The sequence below is a fragment of the Bubalus bubalis genome, chromosome 3 (assembly GCF_019923935.1).
Source record: "Bubalus bubalis isolate 160015118507 breed Murrah chromosome 3, NDDB_SH_1, whole genome shotgun sequence".
Taxonomy (NCBI): Eukaryota; Metazoa; Chordata; class Mammalia; order Artiodactyla; family Bovidae; genus Bubalus; species Bubalus bubalis.
In genome coordinates, this window is record NC_059159.1 from 165407549 (window position 1) to 165433281 (window position 25733).

General features: G+C 50.8%; 1 protein-coding gene across 5 annotated transcripts in view; it reads right to left on the minus strand.

Annotated features, from left to right (window-relative positions):
• Nucleotides 1-25733, minus strand: part of WHRN (whirlin) — a 92223-nt gene that overhangs the window by 16896 nt on the left and 49594 nt on the right. For 2 of the 5 annotated variants that reach the window (XM_025282324.3, XM_006061204.4), the window contains exons 4-8: nucleotides 7395-7597; nucleotides 6240-6276; nucleotides 4913-5125; nucleotides 3683-3892; nucleotides 617-649 (exon numbers count right to left, since the gene is read on the minus strand). In XM_025282324.3, coding sequence (XP_025138109.3) covers nucleotides 617-649; nucleotides 3683-3892; nucleotides 4913-5125; nucleotides 6240-6276; nucleotides 7395-7597 — 696 coding nt within the window. Of the gene's footprint in view, nucleotides 1-616; nucleotides 650-3682; nucleotides 3893-4912; nucleotides 5126-6239; nucleotides 6277-6816; nucleotides 6821-7386; nucleotides 7598-25733 lie in introns of all 5 variants that reach the window. The other 3 variants (XM_025282325.3, XM_006061205.4, XM_006061206.4) reach the window with 2 other exon arrangements.

Genomic DNA, 25733 nt, shown 5'->3' on the forward strand with positions numbered 1-25733 from the left:
TGCAGAGCACTAGGGAATCAATGCTGACTCCAGACACAATTGTGTCCTCAAGCAGCCCATGGTTGAGGGGGGTAACTGACCAGGCTGGTAAATATTATTAGAATATAATGACACAGGAGCCATAACGGCAGGAAGCCCAGGGGGCTGAAGGATCCAGAGACTCAAAGTCACCCCCTTTGAGAAGATCAGGGAAGTCTGCTTGGAAGAAGAGGCATGTGAGCTAAGGGCTGAAGCACACACAAGATAGCCATGCCATATGAAGTGGGAAGAACATTCCAGACAGACAGACTGTGTGGCACAGGCAAAGGCCAAGAGGTCTCTTGACAGCTCCATAGCACAGAACTGTCATCAACATTTTATAAAACTGAGCTCAGGGAGGTGAAATCATTTCCTGAAGTCACACAGCAAGGAACTGGCAGAGCTGGGATTTGAACCACCGCAGAGCCTGAAAACCCTGATGGACTGGCAAATAGGAGAGACAGAGAACACCAAGAAGAACCTGGTCTCCCCGCTGGGCTGGGTGTAGGCACAAAGGAGTGAGGGGAAGGGCCACAGCCCCCTGTCTCCACCCCAGCTAAAGGATCCCCAGAGCCCCACTCAGCAAGAAGGACGGTACCTCCATCAGGTCTATAAGCCACAGCAGCCGCTCCTGGGGAGGAAGGGTGGGCAAAAGGCAAAAAGAAAAATACGTCAAATAAACATAAGGGATGGAGCGGGCACAGCAAACCCCCTTCCCAAACACACATACACACACAAGGCAAAACAAACAAAAATTCCCCAAACTCCTTTTCTCTTCACGTGGACTGCTTTGGGCAGGAATAAAGGAGGGATGAGGAAGACCCCACAGGGACAGTCAGCATGGCTTCATTCTAACTGCTTCCTAGAAGGAAAACAAGAAAGGACAGTGTCCTTGAGAAGGGCAATCAGGAGATGGCCATGCCCCCTGAGGGCAACCCTGGGAGTCTCCAGCAGGTGAAGCTGGGATCATTATTCCCACTTGGCAGATGGGAAAACTGAGGCTAAGCAAAGGGAAGTGGCTTGTCCAAGGTCACATCTGTGGCTGAAAGGCAGAGCCTGAAGGAGTGTCTTGTTTGGAAGCCTCCATCAGAGAAGACCCAGATTCCAGGGAAGCCCAGGCCCCATGTTGGCAGAGAACTTCAGCGCCGTGAACAGGAGCCCAGGGCTGTGCCTGTGGAAGATGCCTGGTGTGGGATGACGTTTGGAGGGGGAACGGCAGAACCTCAGCCCCGTGCTTTCCAGAAGGCCTCAAGTGCCTGCAAGTCCCCGGATACAGGGTGGTTACCCCAGCCAGGCTGGGAAACGGGAGAAGAACAGATGCTTCCTCTGCTCTCCAGGTGTGGGCAGCATGTCTGGGAGGTTACTCGTCCTCTACGCTCCCAACAAGCTGGGGAAAGGAGCATTGCTGCCCCAGTGCAAGGAGGGAGAGCCAGGCACTGCGGAGGAGGGTGCCTTTTCACACTGCCTCTCCTGCCTGCACATCGCTCTCTTAGCACCCACCTCCCAGTGCTCGTCCTGACCTTGGTCAGTCCTGATCTGACACACCTGTGCTCTCCAGGGGGTCTCAGACTCATCAGTTCAGTTCAGTGCTCAGTTGTGTCCGACTCTTTGCGACGCCATGGACTGCAGCACGCCAGGCCTCCCTGTCCATCACCAACTCCTGGAGTTTATTCAGAAGCTGGGAGACCCTTTCCATCTGTCCTACAAACTTCCTGCTCAAAATCATCCTGTAGCTTTTAAGAGCTGTGCCTTTCCCAGGGTGTTCCAATCTGGAGGGAAGGTGTCTTTGACAAGGCAGGGTCAGCTGCCACAGCGGGGCCTCAGATGGTCAGGGACAGTGCCTTCCAGGTACAGGAGAGACCCAGGCGCTGAGCTGGGGCTGGAACCCCTACCCTGAGCCCTTCCTGGGAATACACCTCCAAGTCCTGCAGCCTGGCCTGCCCTCAGGGCCTTGGGCTCCTGTGGCCAGAGTCACCAAGGACCTCAGGTCATTCTACCCACAGGGAAACCAAGGCCCAGAGAAGCTGGGCTTAAACCTAAGCCCCTTACCTCCCAGGCTAGAACACACCCCATCCCATCCACTGGATCTCTCATCCTCACTTCTAAAGGGATCACCCCAGAAGTACAGTATGCAACCCCCCAAATTTTAGAGCAGTGACTTGTGGCTCCTGAATCCCCACATGGACATACTTAAGCCAATCTCAGTGGAGCTGGACGCAGACAGAAATGAACCCTCAGGCCAGGGCTCCACAGCCTGAAGCCAGCTCATCACCCATGTGTGCCACATCAGAGCCAAACATGCAGCCCCAGGTGGGGGACAGCCTCCTCCCTGCCCCAGAAGTGGTCTGCAGCCGTGTCCAGAGCCTGGAGGAATGGGCGGCAGCTTCCTAGCCACCCCAGGAAGGATGAGGACTTGGGGGATGAAGGTGACTCCGGATGGTAGGGACAGGAGGTAGAGGAATAGAAGTTTCCCCAGAAGCTCAGATCCCCAGAGCTTTAAGAAAAAAAAAAAAAAGCCACATTGGGAGCTGAAGCCCACAAAGCGGGCATGCTGCGGGGCTCTCCTGGTGACTGTGAGCACACCTGTGCCCGCGCTGACCACCTGTATCTGCAGGTGGACATCATCGCATCCTCTGACCTCCTCCTCCAACAGGACAACCAACACTGTCTAATAGAGATTCCACCCGTAAGAGCTCCCAGTTCAGTGTCTGGGAGTAACAGTGGTTAAAGAACTAGACTTCCTCCTCCCCTTCCACAGGAGAGGTGGTGAATGACCGACAGGCAGGGAAGCAGAGGACGGAGCCGAGCCGGCTCTCCTGACCTCCAGCTCCGACTTTTTCCATGGCATCGGTCTTGGTAACTGGCTGTGTCCTGCAATGGATAAGGCACTTCCCCTGCCCTTTCCTCCCCAAGGCCTCCCAGGGTTCATCTGCCTCTGAGCATCCTGGGGGCACAGCCACACCCTGAGGCGGCCCAGATGCCTTTCTGGGGGCTGGTGAGTCTGGGAGAAAGTCAGGCTGGGTTCCGGGGCTCCAGAGAATCAGGAGTGGGTCTCTCAGGGAAGATCCCGGTCACCACGACCATTACCATGAATGAGACCACCAGCGTGATGTCTCATGGGATCCTCCCACTACTGGTTCTGTTTGTCTCATTAAGAAAAATGTTAGTTGCTCAGTCGTGTCTGACTCTTTTTGACCCCATGGACTACAGCCCAGCAGGCTACTCTGTCCATGGAACTCTCCAGGCAAGAATACTGCAGTGGGATGCCATTCCCTTCTCCAGGGGCTTGAACCTGGGTTTCACACATTGAAGGGAGATTCTTTACCGTCTGAGCTACCAAGGAAGCCCATTTGTCTCATTACCTGCATTTTCCGCCTTTCTTCCCCAGCCCACCCGCCTGCATCCCATCCCACAGCCTGTGAGCCCCTGAGGCAGGGTCAATCCGTCTTGTTCCGTTGTGTCTGAGAGCCCATGCCTGGCATAGAGGAGGCACCCAGCAATCAGGAGGTTTTCACAGGCGAAGAAACCGAGGCTCTGAAAGGGAAGGCCCAGAGCTGGCCAGGAGTCACGTCCCAGCAGAGACTCCCAGGGCTGGATTCGAACCCAGATGGGTCTTAACTCCCTTGCTGGCTGTGAGATCAGGCAAGGGGCAGGGGCTGCTCACCCTGGCCGAGCTGACAGTGGTGGAGGTGCCGTGGCTGCCTGTGGACGAGCCCGTGTCGCTGTAGGAGACCGTGGAGTAGGTGTCCCCGGCTGCAGGACCCGGGGGCTGCCGCGCCTTCATGGACTCAATCTCCCGTCTCAGCACCAGGTGGTCGAAGCGGTCCAGGTCTTGCGGGGAGATGGTGCCTCTCACCTCGGAGAGGAGTGAGAACTGGAGGCCGGCACAAGCCAAGCACTCAGCAGGGAGCTCCACCGGCAGGCATGACAGCCCTCTGCCACCCCAAATGCAGGCATGCGTGCTAAGTTGCTTTAGTCGCGTCTGACTCAATGGACTGTGGCCTACTAGGCTCCTCTGTCCATGGGATTCTCCAGGCATGAACACTGGAGTGGGTTGCCATGCGCTCCTCCAGGGGATCTTCTCAACCCAGGGATCGAACCCACATCTCTTGGGTCTCCTGCATTGGCAGGTGGGTTCTTTACCACTGGCACCGCCTGGGAAACCCGTTACCCCAAACAACCTTCGTGCAAACTTGGTCACTGCCCTCCCTCCTTAAGTCTCCGTGGCTCACCACTGTCCTAGGACAAATTCCAAACCCCTAGAGGCCAGGCCCAGCGTCATCGACCCCTGCTCCCTGCTCACTTCTTCTTCCCTAACATCTCACCTTTCATGTCCGGCTCCAAGTCCCTGAACAGGAAGCCCTTGCCTGTACCTTCCTTTTCCTTCTTTTTAAACTGACTTCCCTCTGTTAAATCTTCCCAAAGGTAACCACTCCCAGTGGATTTAATCACTTCTTCCTTGGTGCAGCTTCTGAACCTCAAACAGGCCTCTCCACTAGAGCAGCGTACTCAAAGAGGGTAGCACGGTTTGGTCACTTGGGGGCTTGTGAAACATGCGGAGTTAGCCAGCCTGGGGTGTGGCCTGAGCATTGCTTTTTAAGAGCAATCCAGACGATTTTAATGTACACCCAGCATAAAAAGCTGCTACATTGGGACCCCAAACACAAGGCACGTGGTCTGTTCCCTTGAGAGTCTGAGGGGTTCAGGGGTGGGGGCTGGGGGTGGGGTCTGTCTCGGTCACCAGTCTTTGCCCAGGCTTCAGGCTGGGTCTGACTCTTTGTGGGTTCTCAGTAAAGGAGTGGGGTTAAGAGGGAGGCAGGGAAGGATGTAGAACCCTGAGGGAGCTGAAATCAGGCCCCTCCAGCCCCGCCTTGCCCAAGGAGGCGCGGGTCACCTTGGCGTGGGTGTTGAGCAGCTCGAACAGGGCCATGACTAGGGCCTCCACCGACACGCTGCCGCCGCGGTACTCCTCCAGGTAGTAGGCCATGGTGGCACGCTCCTGCTCGGTCAGTAGGTGCCGCGCCTGCTCCTCCAGCAGCACCCGCGTCTGGTTGCCCAGGCTGCTCAGGGTCACCTGGGAGCCGGCTGGCCCCTTGTAAAACCCCAGCTGAAAGACAGCGAGACAGAGGCCCCGGGTGTGCCAGTCTGCTCTGAAAGCCGAGCCAGCTACCACCCTGCAGACTATGGGGTGGGTCCCTCTGAGGTCTCCACCCAGGGTTAAAGCCGCAGGTGTTCCCGGACGTCCTCAGGGCACTGGGTCTTGGTCGCGTGTAGCTGCAAAGTGCTTTTCTGGCTCACGTGGCACTTTTACACGTGTTGTCTCATCAGAGTCCCGTGACCATTCAGGGTCAAGCAGTATTATTACGGTTCCCATTTTACTGTTTAGGTTGCTGTCTCTCTCTGGGTACATTGGGGATAACAGTAATGTTATTTCTGAAACGTGGCTCAGACCTGCACACACGGCACACCTCCCAGCATGGCCTCCACCACCATCAGCCGTGTCTAAGAGGCCACCCGGTCTCCCTGCTTGTCCCCTCTGCCTCTCCCTGTCACCTACACAGAGCTGCTGAGATGACCTCGTGAAAACATAGATCTCATGTTGTCCCCCTGGTGAAGCCTTTCAATGGCACCCCATTTGGCTTAGCAGCCACACCTCTTCCCCGGCTCACTAAGTCCTATGGGATCTGACGATCCCACCAACAAGCCATGCGTGGCGCCTGCCCCAGGGCCCTGGCACATGCTGTGCCCTCTGACTGCATCCTCCCCTCCGGCTCCTGCCCAGACTGATTTCACTACCGCCACTTCATGTTCAGCTTACAGCCCAGACACTGTGTTGCCACCTTAGAGAGCCTTCGCCCTCTACCTCTGCCCTCCCCGCACCTAAACATCTGCCGTTCTCTCTCCTAAGACCTGGCACCTTTCTTGGAAGGCACTGAACATCTTTGCTGATGAGATACACACGCAGGTTTGCTTTACTTTGATGTGTGTCTCCTTCACTGGGTGTGACCCCCACCCGGGTGGGGACCTGATTTGTGCTGTTCGTGCCGCTAACTCTGGGGTCCAGGGTGGTGCCTAGAACCTGGTGGCCTGGAACCTTCCCAGGAGTGTGGGAAGGAGGTTACGCAGGCAGTCGGCGGGCTGCCCACCCTGCTGGACCCAGAGCTCCCCACTCGGGCACCAGTGAAGAAGCCAAAGACACCCGCAGACAGAGAGCAGCCTACCTTGTTGGTCCCTTCTGCTGTGAGATCCCCGGGAAACCTACGAAGAAAGACAAGCATGTTCAGCCTGATGTCTGAGCCGTTCAAACAGGCATGGGCCAGGGGATGGCTGCTTTACAGCGAGAGGAATGAAACTTTGGGAGAACCATGGGCCGTGTTCACTGGGCCCTCTCAAGGGAATATCAGGCCCTGGACAGACGGGCACTTTCTGAACTCCTGACCAAGCATGTGGATGGCACTTCTAAAACCAGGCAAGGTGGTCTGCTGAGTTGTTTCACGGCCTGTAGGGCCAAGTCAGGTAACACGCAGAGGAGAGATTAAGTAATAAGTGCCACATGGTCTCGGGGTCAGGCCAGCCCAGGGAGGGTGAGGACCGGGGCAACTGGAGATGCTGAGAAACAGCCTGCAGGTGCAGCTCTCTTCCAGTCTGTTTCCATGAAAAAAAAAAAAAAATGTGGTCTCAAGCTTCCAGAATCCCTGATTTTCAAGAAGCAGCCAGAAGTCCAGGTGTTCCCCCTCTCCCCACCCATGGGAAACCTGATGTCTTTTTAAATGTTGGTAACTAATTTTTAAAAATTACTGTACTGGGAAGGTGAAAGGAAGAGAGGAAGGAGGGGATGAAGAAAGGGAGAGAGAGATGCCCTGGGTGTGTTCGGCTTGGGGGACACCAGTCAGTTTGGGATTTCAAATGGAAATCCAAAGGTGACACTTTACATTATTAGCAGCTATGCAGCCACCTGGAAACTATCTCTCACGTTATGACTCCCAAGACCCTTTCATGCAAGTCACTCGTGGGATCCTTATCCACACACCTGGAATGCGGGCTGCAGTTAGGATTCCCACTTTTCAGACAAAGCAACTAAGGGCCAAAAAGGAAGTTATGAGATTTGCTAAACAGCAAGTAAAGAGCGAGCAAACTGGATGCTGCGGTTCAGCTTTCCAAGGAAAACTGAGGTCAGAAGAGCAAAGGGGATGTGCCCATGGTCAGGCCCCGCAAACGGGAGGGAGCCTGGGGTGGGACTTCAGGCTCAGGGAACCGGGGCAGTCTCCACAGCTCGGGGCACAGAGCATGGTGCAGGGGTGGAAGGGGCTGTTACTGGCTTTCAGGAACGGCCCTGGGATCCTGGGGCTCAGAGTGAGAGCCCAGCACGGCCGCACCCTGCGCAGTTGGTGGCAGCGTCCCCGATCCGGGAACTGGCAAACCACTTGGTCTCGTCCACGGTGGTGCGGGCGTGGGGCAGCCTCCCGACGTCCTTCACGGTCAGGATGAGATGCTGGGATGACTTGAGCAGCCTGACTGCCTCGTCATGCAGGATGTTGAGAAAGCTCCGCCCATTCACCTCCAGAATCTGGTCCCCAACCTGCCAAGCCCACAACACAACACAGTCACCTGGGCTGTCTGCAGGATACTGACTCATGCCAGGGGCTTCAGAGTCCAGATAGCAATTTTCCTCCTGGGTAGCCTAGGAAGGAGGTCACCAAGCCTCAGACAGGCTATGTGGATGCTTGAGGGTCACAGCAAGAGACTCAAAGAGGTTATGTGAATGCCTGTGGGTCATACAGCAAATCAATGGCAGAACCAACCATCCAATCCAGATCCTCAGCCCATGACCCTGTCACTAGAAAGGGCCACCTCCCTCAACCGAACAAGGGCTTTGAGGAGTGGGTCTGTGAAGTTCCCCAGGGTCTCCTTATCTAGAAAACAGAAGCCATTTCAGAGGCCTGGATGCAGGTGGAATTGGGGGGGAAGATGAGATGTGAAGGCACTGTTCCAATACTTTTCCTTTTACACTTCTACATCATTAAGTTTGCTACCTTAAGCATGCATTCTTACACTGCCTTAGTGTAAACATCATTTAAATTTACTTAAGAGAAATCAGTAAATGAGAAAACTAGCCTACTGATAAAGGAATAATATATTGCTTGGATTTTTAGGACAAGACGGTGGTTTTATTTGGTAATGGAAGAACATATTTTTTAATGAAAGGAAGAAAAAATAGAAGAAGAAAAAACTATAAATATGTGACAAGACCAGAAGGGTTGTCCAGCAAGCTGTTTCAGGGTCAGCTGGGGCACTTTCCAACTCAGAGGGTTTGGTGCTTTTTTTACTTTCATTGATGGGTGACCAGAGGGGGCTACCCAGGGTCACAGCCCACCGTGGTCTTGAAGGGCAGCCCTATAACACCAGTTGTTTCTGGCCCCTCTTCCTTCTTCCCTCCATCCCTGTCTGCTGATGGCACATGCTCACCCCTAGGGGAATTTTCCGGCATTTTTAAAAGTAGAATTTGGAAAGGGTGAGCCAAACACGAATTTGGAAGAAAAAGAGAAGAAAAGAAGATGTGGTGATGAGCCTGAGAACCAAAACCCTGGTCCTCAATTTCCTGTCTTTTCTTTAACCCCTCACCTGCAACCAGGGAGTTTCTAGAATAGAAAGTGGTTATAAATTCAGTCTTTCTGTCTCCCCTCTGCTCCAGTGTTGATGCGTTCAGAGAAGGCCCTTTGCCTCCACAACCCCATCCAACACTTCCCGCATACCTCCTGTGTGCCAGGCTTGCACTGAGACACGGAGCCGAGAAAGACAGACCTCCTCCTGCTCTCAGGCTGCTCAGTGGGCTCCACCTTGTGCTATGAGTGGGTTTTCCCGCCAGCCTCTCCACGCCTTGTCTCCAAGGCCCAGAACACAGTGGGAATTCAATAAAAATTAATCCAATGAGTGAAGAGTCAGATACCAGTCCCCCCCAATCCTAGCTCCAGGACCATTTCTGCTGCAGCTCGGGGTGGGGGGGGGCAACACATGACACCAGCCTGGAGCCCCAAATTTCGAGCCACTTCTGACCAGATGCTGACTGTATGCCAAGAACCTTGTTTGTCCCTTTACATAGCTTTCCCTATCTAATATCCTCCGCATTCTGCCAAGTAGGGATCATTTGCTCTGCATCTGACCAGAGAAAAGACAGAGACTCAAACAGGTTAAGTAAACAGTTTGCGGTTACAGAGGCTAGTGAAGAGGACAGCGGGGTGGAAACCCAAGTCAGGCTCCAAGGTCCTAACGCTATCTGCTATTGGGCTGCTGTCAGGCTTCTGCTGTTCCTCCCTAGGCCTGCCTGCAGCATCCAGCTCTGAAAACCCACCCTCATCATCAACTCTGCCTTTGTCCCCCCAATGCCGGAGACCTGGGTTTGATCCCTGGGATGGGAAGATCCCCAGTGGCAACCCACTCCAGTATTCTTGCCTAGAGAATTCCATGGACTGAGAATCTTGGCAAGCTACAGTTCATGGGATTGCAAAGAGACGGACACGACTGAGCAACTCTCTCTCACACACACACACACACACACACACACACACACACACTCTCTCTCTCTCTCTCTCTCTCTCTCTCTCTCCCCAGGAAGTCTCACCTTCCTCCCCCTACATCCGTTCCCTAACCTGCGGCTCCACCTGCTCACTCCTGGGGTCCTGGGCTGGCATTCTCCTCCGTGTATTAACTTCTAAACTGGCCCCAGACCTGGCACCGGGTTTTACTGTTTCCTGTTTCCTTAGCTTAAAAACCTGAATGACCCCTATAACCCAGCTGGTGGCATAACCCTATGGTCAAAGGTTTCAAAGACCATCAGACTTGGGTAGACACTCTGGCTTTGCTACTTTCATGCCACATGAACTCAAGCAAATCCTCCAATAAACTTCCTTTTTTTTTTAATCGATTAAAAGAACACATTCATTTTATTAAGGTACTTTTCTGTTACTTTAGGAGAGAAAAAAAACCTTTCAAATAGTGGCCTGGTTTCAAAATTCATTGTTTTGGGTTTTATTTCATGCTATTTCAGTCCTACTTCTTGGGAATAAATCTATAGCAAAACCTCAGAAGATCTATTACTTTGCATGAAGGCAGAAAAAAAAGAAAAACCGTAGGTCAGGTTCAAAAGGAGTTTGGGTTACACCAGCATATTATTGCTGCTGCTGCTGCTGCTGCTGCGTCGCTTCAGTCGTGTCCGACTCTGTGTGACCCCAGAGACGGCAGCCCACCAGGCTCCCCCGTCCCTGGGATCCTCCAGGCAAGAACACTGGAGTGGGTTGCCATTTCCTTCTCCAACGCATAAAGGTGAAAAGTGAAAGTGAAGTCGCTCAGTCATGCCGGACTCTTCCCGACCCCATGGACTGCAGCCCACCAGGCTCTTTTAGAGGCCTATTTAAATTTTTCTCAGGAAATTACTTTCCAAATTACATGTAGGAGCACATTTTCCACTGTTACTAAGAACAGGGGACAAAAATCCATTAAACTTTTGTCGCTTAGTTTTCTTGCACATAGGGAGGGAATCCTAGCCCAGGATTGCCCTCCAAATTTCTACAGTCATCATCGTCATTGGTCATCAGCATTGGTTTTCAATGCCACCAGCAATATCCACAATTTTCTCTCTCTTTCCATATCTTTGAGCTCCCCAGTCGAAAAATCCCTGAGAACTTGTGTGTCCTACGTCACTTAAGTCATGTGTGACTCTTTACAACTCCATGGAGTGTAGCATGCTGGGCTCCTCTGTCTATGGAACTCTCCAGGCAAGAATACCGTGGTGGTTGCCATTTCCTACTCCAGGGGATCTTCCCAACCCAGGGACTGAACCGGTGCCTCTCACACCTCCTGCTGGCGGGTTCTTTACCACTAGTGCCGCCTGGGAAGCTTAGGTAGCCTGAGTTGGTCTCCTTGTAAAGAGCTTAAGGTAAGACACAATGTCTGATTTTAGGCTTGGCACACAATAAGTGCTAAATAAGTGCTTATGCACAGGAGGTGTGGCTTTTGCCTCTTCCCTCTGTGCTTCTCTCCCAGCTGGTGTTTCCTGATGCTGAGAAGCAAAGCTGTGTTAAAGAAGACCTTCGCAGGGCAGGTACCAGGGCCTTACTGAGAGCGGACTGCGATGCCAGCTCCCTCCAGCCCACTGTTCTGGGTCCTCACATTTCCCTGCGTAGCGGCTACACCTCTCCCCTCTGCCCCCAGCTCCCCGCTTCCCCACAGCTCTGAGCTGGAGCCAGGCTGTACTTTTCATCTGCTGAAGTGCTCTGTTTGCTTAAGTATCCCTCTCAATAGCTCTGGCTTTTGTTAAGCTAAGGGAATCAATTTTAATCTTTCCCACATACTTTATTTCATCTCAGCAGTTTAATTAAAGGAAGTAACATCTGAGAGACCAGATAAGTGCAAGCATCCTTTGTGAGCAAGCCCCTCCCTACGGGTCTAGGCCCTGGGGGCAAACAACTCAATTCCACAAACAGATACCTGGCCCTTTACAGTGAGGAATGTCCCAGATACTGCATGGGACTTAAGTACACTAAATCAAGTATTCGCTGTTTAACTGGAACTCAGATTTACATGGTGGCATCTGTTTTTATTAGCTAAAACTGGCTGCGCTGGGTTGGGGGTATCAGTCTCCTCTGGAGGCAATGCTTCTTGATGTGGGCAGGGGTGAGCCGATTTAGTGCTATGGTTTCCAAACTTCAGTTACCTTCCCTTGCCCTGGGCCGGGCACGTGTCATCGGTCCTGTGAATCACCAGTGGACAGGTACTGCAGCTTCCTTGTAAGAATTAATATCTGGCAAATAGAAGGTCTGCTGTGCTAATCACATGCCTGTTGAATAAATCCCTACCCAGCCTGTGCATCAGCATGGGGATCATGTGCGATCCACCAGGGAACAGACTTGAAGCAGGAGTCACTCTCTGCTGCTGCTGCTGCTAAGTCGCTTCAGTCGTGTCCAACTCTGTGCGACCCCATAGACGGCAGCCCACCAGGCTCCCCCGTCCCTGGGATTCTCCAGGCAAGAACACTGGAGTGGGTTGCCATCTCCTTCTCCAATGCATGAAGTGAAAGGTGAAAGTGAAGTCGCTCAGTCGTGTCCGACTCTTCGAGACCCCATGGACTGCAGCCCACCAGGCTCCTCTGCCCATGGGATCTTCCAGACAAGAGTACTGGAGTGAGTTGCCATTGCCTTCTGCAGTCACTCTCTGAAAACCCCGATTTAATGGGGGTACATGAGCCTGTCCTTCCCATCTCTTTCCTCTCTTCTCCTATCTTTCTTCTTCAGTGAGTGAAAGTCGCTCAGTCGTGTCTGACTCTTTGCAACCCCATAGAATAGTCCATGGAATTCTCTAGGCCAGAATACTGGAGTGGGGTGCCTTGCCCTCTTCCAGGGGATCTTCCCAACCCAGGGATCGAACCCAGGTCTCCAACATTGCAGGAGGATTCTTTACCATCTGAGTCACCAAACCAAAACTCTAGATGGGGCTGTCTCCAGACAGCCCTTCGCAGCATCTGAGTTGGTCCGAGTGACTCCCATTTCTGTGTCCAGCTCTCTGTCATTCCTTCTACTTGTTGGAAAGCTTCCCGAGGCCTGCGAGCCCTGTCAGAAGAGTCATCTGCATGTTCAATGCCATTTAAAGTCCACCAGCCAGTTTCAAATAAATCCAGCGTCTCCCTGTTGACCCCAGCAGCCCCAGGCCAGCAGGCTCTGCAGTCTTGTCCCCGCGGTGCAGCCGAAAGATAACCGTCGTCCTGAAGCCAGGCAGCCAGGACACAGTGGCCATGTGGCCCTGCCCAGTTCAAGGACACTCCGAGTCTGTCTCCTGCTCTGTACAAGGCACACGAGACTGCTTGCAATCCCCAGGTCATTGAGAAGCAAGTGGGACCACTTGGCACAGGGCCTGACATGAGAGAGGCTTTCGAGAGCTTTTCATTCGCTTTCTTTCCAAACCGCAGGGACAGGTCGACATGTCAGCTGGCTCAAGGTCACCATCACATGTGAACAGGGAGCCAGCATTTGGGCCCAGCCTCTCCTGTATTCTTCCTCAACCCCGAGGCACTTGTATCCCCGCGCAGTGTCTGGCACACGGGAGACGTTTATGGGGAAGGGATGGCAGAGACCCCTCCTCCCTATTCTCTGAGGCTTACTTCCACTCGCTTCCCCTTTTCCTTTGTTTTGTGTGATGTGAAGTACAGGTGGAGTGTTTAAAGGTCTTCACCCAGCGCTTCCCCTAAAGCCCACCCTTCCAGCCAACCCCCCGCCCAACCCCTCACTGCTGCCCCAGGCAACAAAAAACCCAGCTAAGAGTTCTATATGTTCAGTCATTGGAATGTTCCTCTCCTTCCCACAAAAGACAGCTGAGTTAGACAGCCAGGGGCCGGGGTTGGGGGGGTGGTGGAAGGGTGGGGTGGTAATCAAGGCAAAAGGTAAAGACAGGCAATGACTGTCAGGCCTTCCAGGGTCCCCTACAGATGGGGAGACTGCCTGGACAGGCAGCATAGGGACCTGTCCAGGGGACACAGAGCGAGGCAACAGCCAAGCCCAGACCCTGAGGCTGATTAACCAAGGAAACAGCACCCACCCAGAGCTGTCAGGACACGACCCGCTAGAGAAGGGAGAGTGTGATCGAGTGTCTAATATTGCTCAGCTTGCAGACGGGTGCCGATGGGGAGGACGTGGAAGGATAAACGAATAAAGGAGGCTTTATTTTATTTGTCACCACGGGCGTCCTATTCATCACCAGTGACGGAGGAGCGGAGGGCGGACCACGGGAGTGCCCTTCATTTTAAGGCAGAGCAAAGACTCCTCCATCATCCACAGCCCAGCGAGTGACAGGCTCGGGTTCAGGACGCTCCGTGGAGAGCGCGAAGGGACTTTAACAAGGACAGGACACTGCTTTTCCCTGAACTTGGCCAGCCAACCACCAGGAAGCAGGAATTCATTTCCCCTGGGTCTGAAGCTCTTGGAGCAGCAGAAAGTGCTCAGGCTCGGGAGTGAGCCAGCCTTGGTAAACGGTTCCCTGTAACTCCCTGAGAGACCTGGGGAAAATACTGTTACATCTCCAAGCCTTTCTTCCCTCAAAACAAGAATAAGACCACCACTCACTAGAGTGTTACATCGTCTAAATGAGATGCCATCTGCTGTGTGGTTATTGAACACAGATTCAGGAGTCTTGTCCTCCGGGTCTAATTCCAGCTGCCACTTCCTAGCTGTGTGACCTTGGGTGATTTCCCTACCCTCTCAGTGACTCAGTTACCTTCTCTGGAAAACAGGTTAAGCATCAGTGCCTACCTCATTGTCTGAGGATTAAAAATGAGGTCATGCATTCTCCGCTGTAGCCCCAGCACCTAAGATAGCACTTGGCACATGCAAGGTACCTAGTGAATATTCATGGAATGAACAACTACAAAGCAGGTAACACAGTATCCAGGATACAATAAGTGCTCAATAAATGTTAGCTGCATTCTTGAAAACCATGCTTACCCTTAAGGGATCCCTTGGTCACTCACCAACCAAATCTTGTGATTCTGCCTCCTCAGAGCCTCTTAAAGCCACACCACCTGCCTTTCCACCTGCCCCCTCTCTGGCCCTGCCCTCCACTTCCACTCACACGGACTGACCACACCCATGAAGCACATACTCATATCCCCATCTTACAGGTGAGGAGACTGAGGTCAGGAAGTGAAGTGAGAAGAGCTGGCATTTGGCCGACGTTCTGCCAGCCTGCCAAGCCTTGCTCTGACCAGTACTGGCTCCTCCTTGAAGAAAAGCCAGCCTACCCTTCCACCTCTGATATGACCCTCAGCCCCGGGGCATCCTGCCATGCACAGTCTGTGCTCTGTTCATGCTTGGTGAAGGGAACAAATGAGCCCAAAGAACCCAGGGCAGGATGGCAGTGGGGCTACGCTCCTGCATCAGAAGGAGTCGGGGGAGAGACCTGCCAACAACTTGATCCCTGTGCTGAGCTGGGTGGGCGGGAATCTTCCCTCTCCAGACACGCACAGCAGTGGAACCCTCGCTGTGCCAGGGCCCCAGAGGAAGCTGACTTCAGCCCCTTTTTCCCCACCTTCCCAAGATTTTATTGAAATTTATTGGATTTTGCAGCTTCCAATGAGGACTCTGCTGATTGTACCATCACCGCAGTGAAAATTCAAATTCCACTGGAGAGTTTTATTGCAATTATGAATCTTTAATGGTCTACCATATCAGGTATGAAACTTTAATGGGCTTGTTTTCTTTTTTTTCGGTACAAGTGAGCAATGCAGTTTTAATGAGACACCAGTAGTTTTTCCCAACAGTTCAGAAGTCAGTAAACCTTGTCTGTATTTAATAAAAAAGATCAAGGTAAATGCTCAGAAGATGCCTGCATGAACCAAGCTGGGGGTAAGAGCTGGGTTTGGGTGAGCTCAGCACACACCCTCTCTGGTTCAGGGTTAGGGTTAGGGCTCTCACAAGGCAGAACTCACTCGAGACGCCACGGATGGAATTGGCAGATGGTGCATCCTCACCTCCTTGTGGTTCCTCCTTCTCACCCGGTGCATCCATTGTCAGTCCTTGCTCATTATTTTCAGGACACGAAATGAAATGTAAGATGCACTGTGCTCAGTTGTGTCCAGCTCTCTGTGACCCCATGGTCTGCAGCCTGCCATGGGATTTTCCAACCCTTGCATACCCTGCATTGGCAGCGGATCCCTTACCACTGCGTCACCTGGGCTTCCCCTTTCAGAACACGAGCAGTCCTCAAGGAAGGCCTGCTCTAACCCCAGGTCATCCATCAGTGGAAAAACTGAGGCCCAGAGAGGGGAAAGGACATGCCCAAGGTCACACTCTGAGTCCATGTTGGAGCAAGGGCAGAGAAGTCACTCCTGAGTCCTTCTCACAGAAGAGTCTGGCTTCCAAATAAACACATCAGAGCAATGACAAAGGTCAAACTCAGGAGAAAGAACAGCTACCAAAACCCCCTGAGCACCTCGCTTAGGCCAGCTACCTCGTACAATTTGACTCAACACTTAGAAAGCACCACTTGAGGCACGCATGGGTATAGCCTGTTCCAAACCAGGGCCATGAAACTCAGAGTAATGAAGTCACTTGTCCAGGGACACCCATCAGGATTTGAATCCAGAGCAGGATTTGAACCCAGTCCAACTGGTAGGCTGAGCCCCAGACTTGTATTCGCCTATGCAACATTTCAACTCAGACGACGCAAAGGCACCGGAAACCAGCTCCGCCCAAAAGCGCTTTGTGGAATAACAGCTCCACAGCCCTCATCGCGGTTTGAGGCCACGCTGGGCTGTGAGCACTGAGCTCCGGACCAGAGTACTGCGTTCCCCGTGCACGGCACGCAGGAGGCACCGTTCCAAGGCCTGACAGCATCAGTGAACTTGTGAATAAACAATCAAATAAATGGACAAGCAAATAAACAAACAGGAAAGCTAGTCCCCTTGCCCCTTCCGGCTTCTGCAGACGGGCAGGAGACATTTTCCATTTATGTAAAGGTCTAGTTTGACAAGGCCAGATGATGTAGGGAGGCTGGGTACCTGCAGCCCAGCTCTGTGCACTGCAGCGGGGAACAAATGTCCAATTTTTTCAATCACAAGGAAGGCAAAGAAGTAAAAACACAAGCTGCAATTTACTTTTGGCTGGAGTTTCACTCTGGGAAATAGTGCACGTCTATCCAGCCCTTCATTTTGGAAGAGTGAAAACTGGGATGATGGAAAAAGGAAAGATGTTAGGAGTTGGAGGCTTCCTGGTAAATCAGGGTAAAGCTGGCCTGGGCTAGCTCCCCCATCTGCTTTGGGCTGCTCCACAGACCTGTAAGAATCAGTGAGTTCTCAAGTTCAAGAGCACAGCCTTCACACACAGAGTGGCCAATCAGGAGATGAAATCCCATTTAAAATGGTGACAGAAGAGAGAAAATATTTAGGAAGAAACTTAACAGGAAATGTGCAACACATATGTGAAGAAAATGACTCAACAAACAGGAAAAAAAAGATGCCCTGTTGTTGGAAAGGATTCAGCATCATTAAGATGTCAATTCTCTCTCATTTGAAAATTTAACATTATCCCCTTAAAAACACCAACCGGCTTTTGTGAGATAAGCTGACACAAAGGTTCATGTGGAAAAATAAAACCGCACATAGAGGAACCCTCAGTGTATATTGCTAAGTGGAGGAAGCCAATCTGAAAAGACTACATATTATATGATTCCAGCTGCATGACATTCGGGAGAAGGTGAAACTATGGAGACAGTAGAAAGATCAGTGGTTGCCATGGGTTTGGCGAAGGAGGGAGGGCTGAGCAGGCAGAATGCAGAGCATGCAAGTATCCCATATGATACTGTAACAGTGGGTGCATTTCATTAACATTTGTCCAAACTCATAGAATGTACAAAACCCATGGTGAGACCTAATATAAACTATGGATTTTAGTTAATAATTATGTGGCTCATCAATGCAGTAAATGCAATTTATGAACACTAACGAAAGATGTTAATAATAACAGGAAATTGTGTGTGGAAAGGGTGAAGGGAGAGGGGATATATGAGAACTCTATATTTTCTGCTTGATTTTTTTATGAACCTAAAATCACTCTAAAATGAATCTATTAATTTTTTAATAATAGTTTTTAATTAAAATCAAATGGCAAGAATAGTTATGAAAGCCCTGAGATCGAACTGCTGCAGGGAGAAGTATTAGATACTAAATCCTGTTCTAAAGCCTTTAGGTGAACAATGGGGGACCGACCCATCAGAAAACAGATGGACATACAGGGGAGCAGGCTAGAAATCAGTCCCAGGACACACAGAAATGCAGCATATGAGAGAGAAGCCACCACAAATCAGTGTGGTAAAGATACGCTTTGTGATACACAGCGCTGGGATAACTACGTAGCCATTTGGAAAGACAGAGGATTGAATCCATACCATATACAGCACACAAGAATAAATCAGATCCACACTCGGTTCGGGGCCAACATGTTGATGAGAGATTTAAAAAGAAAAAATGTATTTACAAGTATTCAAAGAAAAAATGGATAAACTAACTGCTGTATATCTAAAAAAGTTTTTCTAAGGAGAACTCAGATTCAATAGAAGGAAGAATTGGTAACCAAACTAAATGATAATCAAAAACTTGGACATAGGGAGAAAAATAGCCTGGTGGGCTGCCGTCTATGGGGTCGCAGAGTCGGGCACGACTGAAACGACTTAGCAGCAGCAGCAGCAGCAAGCAGTGTTGAAAGAAAATGACAATCAAGGAGAAAACATTTGCAATATTTATCACTGATAAAGGGCTAGCAAGTCCTGATATATAAAGAATTGTTAAGTTTAGGGGAAAAATCCAAAATCTTGACAACAGAAGGATAATAAAAGACACAACCACAAAACCATTTTTATGTTACAAAAAGACATAAAATGGCCCATAAACCTACTAAAAGATGTTCCGTTTCACGCATAATAAGAAAACCGCAGATTAAGCTACATCAAGATACACTCTCACCTGTCAGATTGGAAACAATAATCAACTGGACGGCAGCTGTCGGTCGTGCTTGGACACGTCTGCCGGGAACTCGGGAGGGAGCAACAGTTGCGTCCACTTCTACAGTGAATGCGATTTCGCAATATTGAGCAAACTGTGTGTTTATTTACCTGCTGACACAGAAATCTCACTTCTAGAAATTTACCCTGAAGATACACTTCCCAAAGGGATAAAATACATACACAGAGGCACTCATTGAATCATTGTTTGCAACTGTAAGATGCTGAAAGCAGCCTGAGTGCTCAGAGGACAGCGGGTAAATTAAAGTACAGCAGAGCCACAGAAACGGAGTCCTACACAGCTGTCTAAGAAAATGACAAAGACTTCTGTGCACTGACATGTAGTGATTTCCAGGATACTAAAACTTTATAAATTAAGTGAAAAAGAATATCTATTGCACACTACCTTCTCTATAAGAAAGGCAAAAGAATGTATCCATGTGCTTATTCTTACAAAAAGAAACAGAAATAGGTCAGAAACTAGCTCATTAAGTTGTCTTGCAAGGAGTGGCGGGGCGGGGGCGGGCAGAAGGGATACGACGGAGAAGTAATACTTTGAGTATGTTTTTTGGTAAAGTTTTGATGTTTTTGTTACTCAAAAAGTAAAATTAAATCAGTCAAGATGCCAGTATCTTCGGTCCAAATCCTTCTCATAGAGCCATCTTTCTGGTTCTCTCCTATGATTCTCTCCCCCACTTTTAGGGCCTCTTGTGATTACACTGGGCCCCCCCCACCCCAGATAATCTAGAAATCTCCCCATGTCAAAGTCAGCTGATTAGCAACCTTAATTCCATCTGTAATTTTAACTCCCCTTTGTTATGGAACCTAACATATTCACAGGTCCTGGGGATTAGGATGTAGACCTCTTTGGAACTCACCATCCTGCCTACCAGATGTTGTTCAGTCGCTCAGTTGTGTCTGACTCTTTGCGACCCCATGGACTGTAGCCCACCAGGCTTCCCTGTCCTTCATCACCTCCCGGAGCTTGCTCAAACTCATGTCCATTGAGTTGGTCATACCATCCAACCATCTCTTCCTCTGTCACCTGCTTCTCCTCCTGCCTTCAATCTTTCTCAGCATCAGGGTCTTTTCTAATGAGTTGGCTCCTTGCATCAGGTACCCAAAGTATTGGAGCTTCAGCTTCAGCATCAGTCCTTCCAATGAATATTCAGAACTGATTTCCTTTAGGATTGGTTGATTTGATCTCCTTGCAGTCCAAGGGACTCTCAAGAATCTTCTCCAACGCCACAGTTCAAAAGCATCAATTCTTCGGTACTCAGCCTTTTCTATAGTCCAACTCTCACATCCATACATGGCCACTGGAGAAACCATAGCCTTGACTAGACGGACCTTTGCCTACCACACGGGTGGCCCCAAACCTGGCGGCAGTCACGGCTGTCCAGAAAGAACCACAGCATGCTACCTGTGAGCAAAACACTCGGGAGGACAGACACCATAGCTGTTGCTTGAGTTTTCCCCTTAGTGTGGATCTCCCGGCTTTTTCTATGGTGGACATGCTTTACTTTCAAATTCACGTTTTTAAATGATATCTTAAAACTGCCCATCTTACATGTCTTCCAGTGTGTTAAAGAGACTGGGAAGGAATATGCCAAAATGTTCACAGAAGCTGCCTCTGCATGGTGAATTCCAAGCAATTTTAATTTCAAGCTCTTTAGGAATTTCCTGTGCCTTCTGGATTGCATGTGAAGACTATATTGGTGAGGCTAAAGAAAAAATATTCTAAAAAGAAATGTAAAAATTTGCTGGGAGACATGATATAATGCTAACATCTCACTCAACATTTGGCGGCTTGGGGAGGAACAGGCCTGGGCCCTTGGCAGATCTGCTGTGCCCCCTGGAGAAGAATCTTTTTTATACCAGCCAGTCCAATCCTTGTCTCTTAGTAATTCGGGATAAGTCATTCCTGTCCCCCGCTGGGCTCGGCAGCTTGCTGGCACTGATGGGCTGAGAGATGATTTAAGCTCTTTCTGGAGGGATCCTCGGAGGTTTTTCTCCATTGATGCTCCTTTTAAACATTATTTCAACTGGAAACAACTAAATGCGTGACTTCAAGGGAATGGTTAGGTAAATTATAATTCAGCCAGAAGATGGAGTATTATCATGCAGCTATTACAAACTGCACTTATGAGAAGTTTTTGATTATGTGGAAAAACACAAGTGAAAATGGGGGATGCAAAATAGTATATATGGTATAATATCAATTGTGTAAAAGCGTACAGAGGAAGGGATGAAAGAAGCTACGTCAAGGTGCTAACAGATGGAGACGACCCACACGTCTATCAACTCACAAGTGGGCAAACAAAATATGGTATAGCCACACAGCCGAATATTTCACTATAAAAGGAATTTACTGCTACATGCCACAGCATTGTGCCAAGTGAAGTGAGCAAGACACCATGGCCTCATATGCTACGATTCTATGAGGTGCCCCAAACAGGCAAATCTAGAGAGACAGAAGTGGGGAGTGGCTGTTTAAAGGGTGTAGGATGGGGCCGGTGGGGGGAGTGTGAAGACATGTTTTGAAATAGATGGGGATGACAGTTGTGCAATCTCACGAATATACTTCACTGATTTGTACACTTTAAAAGGCAAATTTTATGATACATAAATTATATGTAAAAAAAAAAGATGTTAACAAAGGTTGTCTTTGGAAGGTAGGATGTCTGAGTCCTTTTGAGTGTATATTATGGATTGAATCTATTACTTTAATAGCTGGAAAAAAATAAAAAGAAACAAACTCCCCCAAACAGTGTGAGTTAACAGCCCTAGGGCACAGTCCCACCCAGGCCGCTGGACTCCCCAGCCTCTGAAAGCTTTGGCCTCCCTCTGTCTGCCTTGACAGCAAACAGCTCCTTGATTCTGGAGTTAATGCAGTCAGTCCAGGGCCTACGGGTGCCTCTGGGTCCGTCAGCCACCAGCGCGGTCTGGGAAAAGCCAGGGCGTCCTTCCCCGCCCAGGCCCCCTCACCCTGCCTCTCCTCTTGATCAGCCCCCAGGTCCTCCTCTGCAGATCTGTGTCCCCCAGCCCAAGCCTCTGTGTGCTGGCTTCTGCTCGGCCTGCCCTGAAGTTCTACGTCTGGTGTAACTGCCCACAGTCAACACCCCAGCCAGACCACACAAGGGCCGAAAGCACGTGTCTTTTGGTCCCTGCTTCCTGGTCAGGCACCCACGCACGTGGGTAGCAAATCTCCAGTGAAGGCTCAGCTTAGGGAGCGACTTCCTCTCTGCAGCCACACTGACCCTCCTCCCCTGGGCTGATGGCTCCCTTCAGAGGTCCCAGCCCAGGCAGGGTGGTACAGTGGTTGCTGCAAGGATTCCGAACCAGCCCTGTCTAGATTCAAGTCCTGGCTCCACCACTTCCTGGCTGCGTGACCTTGGCCAAGTCATTTAACCTCTCTGAGCCTCAAATCTGAGACCAAGGACAAAAACCCTTATTACAAAGCTTAAATCCGATCACTGGTATCCATAGAAGAGAAGAGAGATGGAGACGTGCAGGGAAGAAGACCAAGTGAGCATGGAGGGAGACACTGGAGCAATGCTGCCACAAGCCAGGGAATGCTAGGGACACCAGGAGCTGGCACAGGCAGGGAGAGATTTTCCCCTAGGGCCTTCAGAAGAAGCATGACCCTGCCGACACCTTGATTTGAGTTGTTTTAAGCCGCTAAATGATCAGGGCTTCCCTCATAGCTCAGTTGGTAAAGAATCTGCCTGCAATGCAGGAGACCCAGGTTCTGTTCCTGGGTCAGGAAGATCTGCTGGAGAAGGGATAGGCTACCCACTCCAGTATTCTTGGTCTTCCCCTGTGGCTCAGCTGGAAAAGAATCTGCCTGCAATGTGGGAGACCTGGGTTCGAACCCTGGGTTGGGAAGATCCCCTGGAGAAGGAAAAAGCTACCCACTCCAGTATTCTGGCCTGGAGACTTCCAAGGACTGTATAGTCCATGGGCACACAAAGAGTCAGACACGACTTAGGGACTTTCAGTAATCACTGATGAAGCCACTGAAGTTATGACAATCATTCGCTACCACAGCCCTAGGAAATGAAAACAGGAAGTAAGTTATTCGCCCTCCCTTGAACCTACCTTCTGTTGTTGTTCAATCGCTAAGTGTGTCTGGCTCTTTGTGACTCCCAGGGACTGCAGCACGCCACGCTTCCCTGTCCATCATTATCTCCTGGAGTTTGCTCAAACTCATGTCCATTGAGTCAGTGATGCCACCCAACCATCTCATCCTCTGTTGTCCCCTTTTCCTCCTGAGACTGGGTCATAAAAAGAATACAGCTCTACCTGCCTCTCTCTGGGACCCATGACTTCAGAATCCCCTTCTAAGTTGCCATGCTTAGATGAAGCCTGAGCTAGCCCTGTGAGAAGATGGCCCCAGCCAGCAGCCAATGTCAGTCTCCAGACACGAGACAAAATGAGCCTCCCAGCAGCTCCAGCTGCAGCCTGAAGGGTCATGGAGCCAAGACAAGCCGCCCTGCTTTGCCCCGTCTGCTTCTTGACTTAGTAGACCCACAGCAAGGCAGAGGAGAATCCAGGGCTATTGCATATGTCTCGGTTTGAGAGTTGTTATGCTGCCATAATCGGAGAAGGCGATGGCACCCCACTCCAGTACTCTTGCCTGGAAAATCTCATGGACCAAGGAGCCTGGTAGGCTGCAGTCCACTGGATCTCGAAGAGTTGGACACGACTGAGCGACTTCACTTTCACTTTTCACTTTCATACATTGGAGAAGGAAATGGCAACCCACTCCAGTGTTCTTGCCTGGAGAATCCCAGGGACCGGGCAGCCTAGTTGGCTGCCATCTATGGAGTCGCACAGAGTCGGACACAACTGAAGCGACTTAGCAGCATGCAGCCATAATAATGGTATTAATAGCACTTTTGGAATCATTATCTGCATTTGACAAGGTCCCTGACCATTCATATGCACGGTCAAGGGCCGGAAGCACTACCCAGCCGTGTTTACTGACCTCTCTCAAGGTGTGTGTGCCCTATCCTACAGCAGGGAAATGCTGCTGAAACGCTCATTGATTACTGCTTCCCCTGCAAAAAGGGAGAGTAGGTTGACCTTCGATCCGGCAACCCATGCACATCCTGGATTGTTGTTTAGCTGCTAAGTCGTGGCGTCTGACTCTTTGTGACCCCATGGACTGTAGCCTGCCAGGCTCCTCTGTCCACGGGATTCCCCAGGCAAGAATACTGGAGTGGGTTGCCATTTCCTTCTCCAGGTGATCTGCCCAACCCAGGGAGCGAACCTGCATCTCCTGCATTGGCAGCAGATTCTTTACCACTGAGTCACCAGGGAAGCCCACACATCCTCAATATGCAGGCACTGAACTTGGCATAGCCATAGGTGGAGCCAGAGGGCAACTGCTGACCCCCCTGTGCTGGTTAGTGGCCACTCAGCGTCTCAGGCTCTTCCCTTGGCCACTTGGGATGAAGGATGAGAAGGAAAGCCAGCCCTTGCTGACCGTCTCCCTCCTGTGGACAGCATGGTTCACAGGGCCATGGGAGCCTCAGTGAATGCTATCACCTTTTCCTGTGACCGGGGTAAATGACAGCTGGGCTCCTGCTCCAAGTGGCCTCCCTGTAGAAACTGTTACTCTTTTTGGCAGTAGCCTGCCTGGCAGCAATTACTACCCTGGCAGGGGCCCCTTTAAAAATCAGGCAGACCTACCTGAGTAGCAATAAGTACTGGCCAACCCTCAGCAGAGAAGGAAATGGCAACCCACTCCAGTGTTCTTGCCTGGAGAATCCCAGGGACGGGGGAGCCTGGTGGGCTGCCGTCTCTGGGGTCACACAGAGTCGGACACAACTGAAGTGATGCAGCAGCAGCAGCAGCAGGACTAAGCAACTTGAACATTTGCAATTTACTGAACCTCCACTCAGAGGCCAGTTCACAAACTCAGCTAAGAGAACAACTACGGAAGGACTGAGAATGTGGTCCAGCCGGCAAGGGTTGGGGCAAGTATGGGTGGGGTGGGGAGACGCTTAAACCGGGCCCAGCCTGTGCTGGGATTCTCAGGAAAGAAACCATCTTCTGGCTCCTCGGAAAGGTGTTCATCATCAGGGCAGGTTCATCAGCTACCGGAGAGTTTCAGATGGCATCAGGGACCAGTCTCGCCCACCACACCAGCATACATACTCATGTGGATACTGACGATCACTCACAACCAGAGCCATCGTTTGGGGAGGGCTTTTCCTGTGCCGGGTACTGGACTTTCTTGCACTAGCTCATTGTCCTGACAATATAGGACCTAGGGCACAGGTGGTGGCGGTATAGGTATCATTATTTTAAAAAAATTATTTTTAGAGAACCTGGAATCGGTTGAAAGCACAACTCCTCTCCCACAGTCCTTGGAAGGGAAGCAAGATGCCAATTCGGAAGTTCATGGCTCATGGACTCCTGGGCAGGGAGAGAGGTGGCCACTCCACCCCAGGGAGGGGCAGCCCCCAGGGACACAGAAGGCCCTGCTTCAGCAAGGGGCTCTGGAAAGGAGGCACAGCCAGTCTTCTAAGGCAGAGCTTGGCAGTGATGTGAAAGTGTGATCCCCCCTTTTGCTGAAAGAGCAGGGGAATGTCAAAGACCTCCAGCAACCAGGGGCTGCTCTGCCATAATTCCTCGCAAGCAGGCTCCGTGTGGGGCCAGGGCTGGCAGGTGAACGAGGAACCAAAGGAACTGCCTGAGCTTATTTCATCCTGGAGGGGCAACACCAGATTGACCCTTCACCCAGGAGACAGGCCCCACAGTGGAAACCCCACGGATGGGCATTAGATCTGAGAGCCAGGCCTGTGACCTTGGCTGGCCCCTTCTGGACATACGACCTTGGGCAAATCACTCCCACTTTCTGATTCTCATTTTCTCATCCATATACAGAATCAATGCTATTTACATTAAACAGTCGTATACTGAAACCAGACAGACTTTTTTTAAAAAGCCAGCACATTGTGAATACCTTTATCTGTATTAAGTGTTTCTATAGAGATTCTCTGGCTACATCCTCGCAAGTTCCTAGAGGTCCTATTTTCCCAGTTTTACAGATGGGGAAACTGAGTCCAGGCAGATACAGCTGGTAATTCTGACTCCAAAATGTGTGCATTTAACCACCATGTGACACTGCCTGCCAACGACTCACAGTGCCTGGCACAGTGGGTATG